Consider the following 11,651-nt stretch of genomic DNA (forward strand, 5'->3'; position numbering starts at 1 on the left):
TCCTAAAATTAGAGGCACATCCCGATCTTCCTCCATATCAAGCACAATGAAGTCTACCGGGAAAATCAATTTCTCTACTTTTATTAAGACATCCTCTACTACTCCCCTCGGATATTTTATAGATCTATCTGCTAATTAAAGATGAACAGTGGTCAGTTTTACTTCTCCTAGGCCTAGTTTCTTATAAATTGAAAATGACATCAGATTTACACTAGCACTTAGATCACATAAAACCTTATCAAAATGGACACTACCTATTGTGCAAGGAATTGTGAAACTCCCTGGATCTCTGAGTTTTTGTGGTAGTTTCTTCAATAGCAATGCACTACACTCTTCCATAAGCATCACTGTCTCATGTTCTCCAAACCACCTTTTGTGTGTAAGGATCTCCTTTAAGAACTTGGCATACTTTGGCATTTGCTCCAACATATCTACAAAAGCAACATGTATGTGTAAGCTTCAAAACATATCCATGAACTTACCAAATTGCTTGTCCAATATTTGTTTCTGTAGTCTATGAGGATACGGAAGAGAGGCTTCATCTTTCTCCACATCTTAGGCTTTGTTCTCAAGTTCTAGTTTTGTGCCTAGGCATTGTGTTGAGGCATTGTTGGTTTTGTCCAATTTCGTGTCTTCAGCTTTTTCCTCAGTTTCTTCAGTTTTTCTTGATTCTTGTAGCTCCTTGCCACTTCTCAACATGATGGCATTGAGTTGCTCCTTTGGATTTTTCTCGGTATCACTCGGCAACGTTCCTTGAACTCTTCCCACTAAAATATTACGGATTTATCCAATTTGAGTCTCAAGGTTCCTAATAGAGGCTGATTGATTTTGAACAAGGACGTCAGTCTTCTCAAACCTCTTGCTTGTCTCTTCAATGAACTTGGTCAACGCATTCTCTAAATTAGATTTTGGCTCTTGAGGTTGAAAAACAGGAGCTTGTTTTTGCTCATTGTTGTTGCTCCATGAAAAGTTCGGGTGTTTCCTCCATGCTGGATTATATGTATTGGAATATGGATTCCCTTGCCCCCTTTAGAAATTATTGACGTAATTAGCTTGTTCAGGCTGAGCAAACAGGTTCCCTTCTTGGCAATCCTTCGATGAATGATTTCCTGCACAAAGGTCGCATATTAGAGAAGAAGATTCAATAGCATTTACCTTTAGAGCAACTCCCAATTGCTTTTGAATGGCGAAGAGTTGAGCAGCCAATACAGTATAACCATCAACTTCATGCACTCCCGCTGCTTTCCTCGTTGAATTTCTCTCTGGAGTCCTCATATAGTTATTGTTCGCCATCACCTTAATCAGATTGTATGCGTCCTCTGGCGTTTTATTGTTCAAGACTCCCCCACTTGCAACATCAATCATAGCTTGAATAGTTGGTAGCAACCCTTGGTAGAACGTTTGCACTTGCGACCAGATTAGTAAACCATGGTGAGGGCACCTCCGTAAGAGATCCTTATACCTTTCCCATGCGTCATACAATGACTCTGAATCTTGTTGGTAAAAGTTCGTAATCTCACTCCTCAGCTTGGCAGACTTGGAAGGTGGAAAATATTTAGTAAGGAATGCTTGAACAAACTCGTTCCAGGTTTTGATGCTCCCATATGGTAGAGAGATCAATCAAGCCTTGGCTTTATCCCGAAGAGAGAATGGGAAAAGCCTTAGCCTAATTGCGTCATCGGATACTCCATTATGCCTAAATGTGTCGCATAACTCCAGAAAATTTGCGATATGCAGGTTAGGATCATCATTAGATAACCCAACGAATTGGACTGACTGCTAAATCATTCCACTAATTGCTGGCTTAATCTCAAAATTATTCACTTGAACGGGTGGTCTTCTGATGCTAAAATAGCACCCATTAATAGTAGGACTAGAGTAGTCCTTCAATGCTCTCTGAACCACTGCTTCTCCACCCATTGCATTTCCTCCTAAGGTATCCTCATTCTCATTCTCTTGATTTCCCATATTAGGATTGACAATTCCTGTGTTAGCCATTGATTTTTCAGATTCAGCTTGCCTCTTTTCTTTCCTCAACTGTTTAGCGGTTCTCTCGATCTCAAAATCTATTGGATTAAGATCACCACCACCTCTTGAACGTAAGCTCTCCAGGATCTAAATAAAAAACACACGAAAAAATAAGCGAAACAGAACTAATAATAAAATTAAATTAAATTCAAAACAAAGATAAAACAAATCAAACTAGCAACTAAATAGTTCATAATGATATTGAAAAAATATAATTTACCGGCAACGGTGCCAAAAACTTGTTGTTGATTTTCGCAAGTGTACGAAATCGTGCAAGTAATAAAGTGTAAGAATATGGATGTCGAACCCAAGGGAATTACTAATACCAAGTTCCACACTAACCTATCTTATTGCTATTTGATTAATTAGATTTTCAGAATGATTTAATGAAAAATAAAACAACTTAGAAACAAAATAAAAACAAACTTTTATTAACACTTTAGTAGGAAATCAATATGACTAAACCTAGGGCATAGATTTCACACCAATTTAATCCTATGCATTGACAATTATCATTAACCCAATTAAGCTTATTCTAAAAACTAAACTCCCTAATATTTTGCTAACTTTCTCTCGAACAATTAATAAATTAACTCCTAATTACTAACCTGAATTATCTCTAATCAGATTTAAGTAATTGGAGATCATTAAGTTCTATGGAATTTACCAGAGCCTCATAGATCGCGGTAACTTATCTCTAGCGTTCGCTCAATCTATGGTTTTATTACCTTAGACTAATTAGGTTTCATCTCTCAATCTCAACCTAACCCATAAAATCATTCAACTCTAGGGCCCTTAAGAATTGAAAGTTTTAAGCGCAATTATAAAACTTAAAACAAAACTTAATAAAAATTAGCAACAAATAATTCAATGCATATTCATAAAATTGGGCTACATCTTAGCCCTAGAAAATAAAATTAGTTCATACTTTCAATAATAAAAACCATTATATTCATAAACATGAGTATAAGAAAGAGTATAAAAACTTCTCTAATTGATGACTCAAAACTGCAAGAATTTCCAATCTCCAAAGAGCAGCTGAACTTTTCTCCCTTTTTCCTCTCCCTAAAAATCAGCTAAAGACATATATTTATACTCCTAGGGCTTTAGGGTTATGATTCCCACTATCCTAATCACTTTAGAACTCTTAAAACAGGAAATACACGTCATAAATTTGATCTAAAAAAATCCAGATTCATAGCGGCATAGTTGATTCTGCCCCAGAATTCGAAATCTTGACAAGATAGTGGTTTTTGAGTATGATAACGTTCGAATCTTGCCAAGTGGTAAACATATGAATTGTAGCCCTTTAAAGCAGCTTTCCAACGGTTAAGAATCATCTCAATCCAAAATCTATAGCTCAAGTTATTGTTGAATTACTGTCGCATGTTCAAAACTGGAGCATTTTTCAGGATTTTCACTTTAACTTCAAATCGCCCCAACTTCTTCGTTTCAACTCCAAATCACGAACCATTTGATTCTTGTCATCCCACATTCCATCGTCGATATAACCTTCATCTGAATATCATCTTTAAGAACCTGAAAACACTCGAAACGTACCTGTGATCCCATAAAAGACATTTATGAAATAATTAAATTAAATTTCACAAATTAAACACTTTTTTCCACAAATAATCTAATTGAATCACTAACAAAATATGTGTTTTCAAGCTTTTATCATATTGCAGCTATGGCTGCTGTGATAATGGTTTTTACTGAGGAAGTTGCAGAAGATGCTGCTCTTACACTGGCCAAGCCGTTGATGGAAATACAGAAACCAAGCCTCAGAACTAAAGCACGATATATTAATTTATGAATGTTCTTAAATAAGTGGTGCATGAACCTCTGAAATTTATAATAACTACTTCCATTGTATTATATAAATAAATGAAAAAAAAATGTTTGAGAGGATATCTATCTGTGTCCTAAACTGCTTCATCAAATCAAATCTCATGTAAAACATTTCCAATACAGAAACAATTTGTTTCATAAAATATAATCTTCTCTTTGTTTTCTCAATGAATAGGTCAAGAAAATATATTTAAGAAATTAATAGACTCATATGACTATGCCAATTTGTGTGATGAATCAGTCAATATTTTAATTCCTGTAATCTTTTTTTTTTCTTCCCAACTGGTAATTAAACTAGGGTGCTCAAGGGAAGATTATCAACAATGTTAGCTAGGGAGGAGCAAACACGATATACGTTATATATCTTTGCCTTCCTATAGAAGTGGTGATTTAATTTTTTTTAAATCTGCCTTATCTTGTTTATCATACCAATAAATACAAAAAAGATAATATTTTAATCGAAATTTTTTTATTTTTAAGGCATTAGTGCTAAAAAAAAAAAACCGAATTAAAAAATATGATCTTATGAAAATTAAGAAGAATTTTCATATTTATGATTAAAATTTGTCTATAGAGTAAATCACATGTTCCCACCCAAGGTTAAGCGATATTAAAGGTTCTCGCCCCAGTTCCATAAATTCCAGATTTTCACCCTTAAGTTATCAATGTTAATGAATTCTCACGGCTGACACAACTACAAATTGTGCTATTACCATACTACCCCTGACTTTTGATTTCACTGCCACCGCCACCGCCACCATCACTATCACCCCCCAGCCACCACCATCATGACTGAAACCCCAAAGTCACCACCACGACGATCGCAATCCCTCTAAACCCCAAAGTCAGCCCTACCGCCACTAAACAACCACCACAAACTACCAACAAATCACTCATCTCACCTTCTACAAATCAAACCGTGGCGTTTCGGACCAAATCCACAAGTTTATTCACGCCATGCAACAACACCCAAATGCCAAAACATAGACTTTAAGCCATAAAATCACTGAGGAATCTAAAAGAATCTATAAAATAGTAGCAGACAACACTTCTAATAGAGATTCGTTTCTAAATAACGCTTCAATTAAGGTGTCTCCAACGCTTGTTCTTGAGGTTTTTAAGAAGCTGAGCAATGCGGGTGTGCTGGCGTTGTCATTCTTTAGGTGGACTGAGAAGCAAAAAGGGTTTAAACATGATGCCTAGATGCTTTGATTGAATTCTTGGAAAGATTAAACAATTCAAAATTATATGGGAATTAGTGAGCGAAATGAAGCGTAAAAGGTTGTTCAATAAAAGAAACTTTTGCTTTAATTTCGAGGAGATATGCAAGAGCTATGGGGGTTAAAGAAGCCATTGATGCCTTTGAGAAGATTGAGAAGTTTGGATTGAGGTGTCTCCACCACAAACTTACCTACAAACCCAGATTGGATGGGTTGTCTTTTTGTGGCTTTTAGGCTGTTGGATTTGGCTGCCGTAAGGGCATCACGCTGTGGCCAGATTGATGGCCTTACGGCGGCCAAATCCAGCCGCCTCAGAGCCCATTCTGAGAGGGAATAAGGGGGAAGGAAAAAGTAAGTAGGAGGAAGAGAAGAAGAAAGAGAGGAGGAAAAGAGGAGAAGAAGAAGAAGAATGGGTAAAAGAAAAAGAAGAGGCAGGAGTGGTATGGTGACGTTGGGTGGGTAATCGGACATGGAAGAGAAACGAGGGGGAGAGGGGTGAGTTCAATTACCATTTTAACCTTTGGTCATTCCATTAAATAATTTTCTGTTAATTTAAGGGTGGGAATTTGTAAATTATGAAACCAGGGGTGGGAACTTTGAAATTCGCTTAACCTTGGGTGGGAACATGTCGTTTGCTCTTGTCTATACACTTCTGTCTTCCCTAACAAGGGCACAAGGCCACTATTAATTAACATGGATAATTGCACGAGAGCTGGCCCAAGCCTATTTATAAACTCGAGTTTCAGGGCTAAAATGGTTGAATCACTGTTTTACAAAGCAAATACACGCTGAGCAATATTTTTGTTTTACAACTACGGAAGTTGGCTCTTTATTAAGTAATCGAGATCGAGCATAATATATACGTTATTGTTAGTATATAGAGTATGGATATATTCAAATTAAAAAAAAAAAAAAAAAAACTCGTCTAACAAGCAAATTCATGTTATTATGAAGACTGCTAGTACTTTAGTAGAACTTAAACTAATTAGATGAACTTGACTATTCGCCAGGCAGTAATTGTGGAAATTCCATTTTCCATAGTATGTTTTTTTCTTAGAAGGGAAAGAGAGAGCAATATCTCACAATTTCCGATCAATTCATCCAATATTTCCATTTTGGGGTTTTGACAATTATAGTTGTCGAATTAAACTCAATTTATTGATCATGATATATAATTTAATTAAGATATTGTATGAAATTAAGTATGATTTATTGTATTGTCTTGTGAGAATAGATGGGTTTTTGTTTTGATTGGTTCGGTTCAAAGAAATANAAGGTAAGGAGTCAATATTGACAACTCTTCTGAGAAATGAAGGGAGCAAAAACTAAAAAGGCAGTCATAGAGACAAATCTCTAGTTTGATATTAATAAAAACATTTATCCCCCAATATAAGATAAATCAAAGTAAAAAATGTGCAATTTTATACTTTATAAACAAAGGGTTAAGAAACAGATTGGGGTGTAATGCATGAAGTAAGCAATACAAAAGCATCAAATGTAAAGCAGCATAGAAATCAAACACATGTAAAATTTTGAACACATCAAATTAAACATAAAGTACAACCACCAGACCATTCACAAACAAACTCAAGAAATGATATGAACAAGAAAATGATAAAAATAATAACACAAATTATTACTTGATGAAGGTTCATTTGGTAAAACTATATGCTGACAGTGTGAAATTTTAAGGGAAATGAAACTCATCATACCTGGCAGCTGAAATAATCTTTGCATGCAAGAAAAGCCAAATTTACTGAAGATAGCTTCAAAGGGGTAAGTATGGAAACTTTGGTTACAATGCCCAATGATCCTTCACTTCCTAAATCAAGGATAGAACAATGCAAGAAATTGGACCCCCACTGAAAATTATACTTGTGACACAAATGAGCATATAACGTAAAGTAAGCACATACCAATGAATAAATGCTTTAAGTCGTACCCAGTATTATCTTTACGTAAAGTCCCAAGCATGTCAAGCACATCACCATTCGCTAAAACAACTTCAAGACCTGTGATATGAGTCAAGATAAACAAGTTTATGGAAAGAAAAAAGAGAGAGAGAGAGAGAGAGAGAGAGAGAGAGAGAGAGACTCAATTGCTTTTTAGAGATGTAAGAATATATAGAAATAAAAACTTAAGTTAGTACGTTCAATTGAAAAAAATAAGTGTCCACTTCATTAATCATTAATCTTTCATATATGACAAAGATCCTCACCAAGTACACTTCCATGTAGTGAACCATAACGGACAAGGCGCAAACCACCAGCATTAGTTGAAACATTTCCTCCAATTTGGCAGCTTCCTTTTGCACCTAAGTCCAGAGGCATAATAAATCTGGAAGGAAGCATTAATATAACAATAGTCAATAACATATATTACCAAATATAGACCAAAACTCTACTAAAGATGAATGGCCACATAAAACTGAAACAAAGCAGGAAAAACAATATCACATTTCTCAACAAATTAAGGTATGTTCATGGTCCTTTTACAGTGACACAGAGTTTCTATCATAAATTTGCAGTATTAATCAAATTTCGGTGTACTTTTTGATAAATGTTCCTGTGTTTTCTGGTAGGAGAAAGGGGAAGTATAACTGAGTATAAATTTACCCTTGGTCATCTAGGAAAGAAACCAGATTCTCCAAAATGCATCCCGCTTCACATACCAGTGTACCGCTGACCTAAAAGAAAGCATAAAATTGTTACTACCAATCAAAGTGCAGAGTTATGCTATTGCAACTTGAATAAACATAAAATAAAATCCTTGCCAACAAAAATCAGTACAGAAAAGAAATTCAAGTACAACTCAAACAAAACATCACTCAACGAATCAATACCAAAACTCAAAAGGAAAAAAAAAAAAAAAATTGGAAAAAAAGGTCTATTACATGTGCATTCATGAAAGGAAAAAGGGAATTTGGAAATGTTACAACATAATGGTTAGAATAAATACCTTGTCAAAAGCTATGATGTTATTCATTGAACCAACATTGATGATCACCTGAAGAATTAAATGAAGAAGAAATTACAAAGACGATAGATTATAACAAAAAAATTTCTATAATTTCTAAATTATCTAAGGTCTTATTTTGAAAGCATGGATCATCAGATCATTTAGATACTGATATGCTCAAGTAAGCATCTATATGTACATTATCATAGATCAATGTTTGAATTATGTTGGACTAACCTGAGCTCATCTTATTCAGTCCAGATTTTTTGGGCAACCTAGGCATGCTCAGATTGAATTTAACTGTCGTTGAACTTGAATGTTAAGCCCGAGGTTGAGTTCAGACCAGTCTATTACTTCCCAAGCAAATCTATACATGTGAGTCGGTGTGTGCATTGTCAACCATGATATAGAGCCAAATATTTCATAATAAGTAACTGGACCAATTCCACCATTAAGGCAAAAACAATGCACTTGCTAACCAATAAAATCAGCCGGAAAAGAAACTAATTGGTAACATGACAAGACTTAACCTCGTCAAAAACAGGAACACTTCCACCTACTAGACCAGTATTTCCACCCTGGGGAACAACAGCCAAGCGCCTGGAATTACAGTACTTAAGAATCTGAGATACCTGCGAAAGTAAAATGACAAAACGATGCATCCAAACCCTTGATTTTGAACCAAATCTCAATAGCAATTAGCAAACATCATCTCAAACTCAAAAGTCAACTTATTGTACCTCATTAGTGGTTTTTGGTTGGAGCAGGAGCTTACTAGACCCTTTGTATTTTCTCATCCAATCTGTATTCGCATTGAGCAACACATCTTTATCCTGAATGACATTTTTTTCACCTAATATTTCTTTGAAATAGCTTATATCATCCACATTCAATGTCGAAAACGATGTGTTTCGCTGAATTTCAGTAGCGGCTGAACCAAAACGTCTGTACTTTATTGAGCTTGCACTCCCAAGACCTGTTTCTACAAAAGTTTCTCTGTGAACTACAGTTTGTAACGAAGGCTAAATTCAGAAATGATAATTAATAAAAATAATTGTAACTAATATTAAATGACGATACCTGAAGCAAAGCGGAAAGCTGAAATATGAGAAGCACTACAGTTTAATGGACGATCAAAGAGCAGTTTCGATGAATGTCTGAGGAGACGTTGGGTAATTCTCCACTTCTCCATCATCGTGTTTCTTGTATGACAAAGAGAATTTGGAAATGGTGGTTATAGAAACTGTTAAGTACCACTCCCAATTACCAAAATACCCTCTACTTTGACGGATTTTGAGCTTCAACGCTGCGTTTTGGTTTATGCGATGAATCTTTTTTAGTAAAACGTGGTATGGATAAAGATCGACTACAATCCTACTTCACGATTGGTTGCGTTGCGTAATAGAAAATTCTTGAATAATCCTAATGGTACAAGTATAATGATTAAGGAGCACAAAATGTTAAAAAACTTGATCAAGGAAAAAATGATACGGTGCATATATGTCCAGTATAATAAACTTTTCTAAAAACTTCTCATAATCGGTGCTCTTCTTGGTCAAGAAGACCCTCATAATGGTTTAGCCGATGCCACCTCCCCCCCTATTCACACAATACTCACTCTTAAACATCCACCGTTTATGGATATTGTATTTAAACTTACTGAAGAAAAATCCTGTAGAAAAAAAAAAAAAAAAACTTAAGTAAAGAAGTACAACTCAATTATAACGTGAAATTAGACGTGCTTTATACTGTCTCATTAAAAACCTTATTAGGAAAACCTAGTGTGACAAAATCTGATTAAGAAAAAAAGAGTACAATACACATATGTCCAGTATAATAAACTTTTTTCTAAAAACTTCTCTTAATTGGTGCTCTTCTTGGTCAATGTTTCCCCTCATAATGGTAGAATTAATTTAGTAACTATAATATTATATACTAACTTTTCAAATGTTGATGTACGTAAAGCCTTAGTGAATAAATCTACAAGATTATCACTAGAGTGTATTTGTTTGACATCAATCTCTTGATTTTGCTGGAGTTTGCGAGTGTAAAAGAACTGCGGTGAAATTTGTTTGGTTTTGTCTCCTTTGATATATCCTCCTCTAACTTCAACAATACATGTTGCATTGTCTTCCTTAATGTAACGATGTTTGCCGGCTACTTGTTTCATATCTTTAATTTGAGCGGTGGATCCTACTCTGGAGACAGAAATACCCACATTAATGGCAGGTCTGATTCCTGCATTGAATAGATCCGCAGATAAGAATATTTGTCCATCTGTAATGGAAATTACATTAGTAGGAATATAAGCCGAAACATCTCCGGACTGGGTCTCAACTATTGGTAAAATGGTCATACTTCCTTCACCTAACTGAGAACTTAATTTCGCGGCTCGTTCCAAAAGTCGTGAATGTAAATGAAAAACATCTCCTGGATAAGCTTCGCGATCAGGAGGTCTTCGTAATAGAAGAGACATTTGTCGATAAGCCTGCGCTACGTATTTTCAACCCTACAAATGTTATTTAATCCTTGTTTTCGCCTTTATGGCTGCATTTATTTATTATCATTGAATTCCGCATATTTTCAATCCTATATGTGTTCTTTAATCTCTATTTTTGCCTTTATAGTCAGATTTATTCATTTTTATTAAATTTCGTCCCATGGTCGAATTTATTTATTATTGTTAAATTCAACTTCTATAGTCAGATTTATTTATTATTGTTAAATTTCGCCTCTATGGTCGGATATACTTATTACTACTAAATTTCGCCTTTATGATCGGATCTATTTATTATTGTCAAACTCCGCCTCTATGGTTGGATCTATTTATTATTACTAAATACTGCCTTCATAGCTAGATCTATTTATTATTGCTAAATACCGCCTTCATGACTGGATCTATTTATTATTGCTAAATACCATCTTCATGGACATATCTATTTATAATTGTCATTTTATTTATCAATTATTTATAATTATCTATAAGCAGTGGATGTCCAAGGGGGAGTGTTGTAATTGGCCATCCACGGCCATAACATGAGGTGGTGAAAATTGGGGTTGGGGAGGGGGGGCTATAAATAACCTCCCACCCCTTTCATTTGTGATGATTCCAGTTGAATCCAAAAAGTTTGAGAAAGTAAACATTACTCACAGCTCTCAATTCTCTCACTTTAGTCCATATTATTTACTTCACCTTTTTGGAGTTATTATCAAAGAACACCACTAAAATCCCCTACTTTTCACCCCTCATGTTAAGGCGGTGGATGGTCAATTACAACACTCTTCTTGGATATCCACCGCTTACAGATAATTGTAAAGAATCGGTAAATAAAATGACAATTATAAATAGATTCATTCATGAAGACAGTATTTAACAATAATAAATAGATTCAGTCATGAAGGCGATATTTAAAAATGATAAATAGATCCAGCCATGAAGACGGTATTTAACAATAATAAATAGATCCAGCCATGAAGGCAGTATTTAACAATAATAAATAGATCCGACCATAGAGGTAGAATTTGACAATAATAAATAGATCCAACCATAAAGACGGAATTTTGCAGTAATAATTATATCCGACTATAGAGGCG

The 11,651-nt window shown here is 35.0% G+C and overlaps 2 protein-coding genes and 1 non-coding gene across 4 annotated transcripts; 1 reads left to right on the top strand and 2 right to left on the bottom strand.

Annotated features, from left to right (window-relative positions):
* The first annotated feature begins 1,423 nt into the window (after positions 1–1,423).
* LOC116141262 lies at positions 1,424–1,530 on the top strand. Its single transcript, XR_004129763.1, has one exon. It is a non-coding gene; the product is annotated as a small nucleolar RNA R71 (small nucleolar RNA).
* A 5,290-nt stretch (positions 1,531–6,820) lies between these two features.
* On the bottom strand, positions 6,821–9,296 carry LOC116141255 (D-2-hydroxyglutarate dehydrogenase, mitochondrial-like). Of its 2 annotated transcripts, none has more exons than XM_031426782.1 (8): positions 9,138–9,295; positions 8,798–9,060; positions 8,588–8,689; positions 8,058–8,105; positions 7,715–7,785; positions 7,318–7,436; positions 7,042–7,111; positions 6,821–6,921 (listed from the first exon to the last, which is right to left on the bottom strand). In XM_031426782.1, exons 1-8 carry the CDS (start codon positions 9,250–9,252, stop codon positions 6,915–6,917), a joined length of 795 nt encoding a protein of 264 aa, XP_031282642.1. In that variant the 5' UTR covers positions 9,253–9,295; the 3' UTR covers positions 6,821–6,914. The 2 variants fall into 2 exon arrangements, with proteins under 2 accessions (XP_031282642.1, XP_031282641.1); XM_031426781.1 differs by having other exon boundaries at positions 6,873–6,961; positions 9,138–9,296.
* A 417-nt stretch (positions 9,297–9,713) lies between these two features.
* Positions 9,714–10,533, bottom strand: LOC116141219 (ATP synthase subunit alpha, chloroplastic-like). Its single transcript, XM_031426737.1, has 2 exons — positions 9,998–10,533; positions 9,714–9,729 (listed from the first exon to the last, which is right to left on the bottom strand). The coding sequence occupies exons 1-2, from the start codon at positions 10,531–10,533 to the stop codon at positions 9,714–9,716; spliced, it is 552 nt and encodes a 183-aa protein (XP_031282597.1).
* Between the last annotated feature and the right edge of the window lie 1,118 nt (positions 10,534–11,651).

The sequence above is a fragment of the Pistacia vera genome, unplaced genomic scaffold (assembly GCF_008641045.1).
Source record: "Pistacia vera cultivar Batoury unplaced genomic scaffold, PisVer_v2 Contig396, whole genome shotgun sequence".
NCBI classification, from domain to species: domain Eukaryota; kingdom Viridiplantae; phylum Streptophyta; class Magnoliopsida; order Sapindales; family Anacardiaceae; genus Pistacia; species Pistacia vera.

Bases quoted from the DNA above. Each gene is read 5' to 3' on its own strand.
- LOC116141255 (XM_031426781.1), bottom strand. From the start codon at position 9,252: ATGATGGAGAAGTGGAGAATTACCCAACGTCTCCTCAGACATTCATCG. The intron at 7,437-7,714 runs GTAAATTTATAC...GCTTCCTTCCAG, and splicing joins TCTTTCCTAGATGACCAAGG to ATTTATTATGCCTCTGGACT. The intron at 7,112-7,317 runs GTGAGGATCTTT...CTCATATCACAG, and splicing joins ACTACATGGAAGTGTACTTG to GTCTTGAAGTTGTTTTAGCG.
- LOC116141219 (XM_031426737.1), bottom strand. From the start codon at position 10,533: ATGTCTCTTCTATTACGAAGACCTCCTGATCGCGAAGCTTATCCAGGA.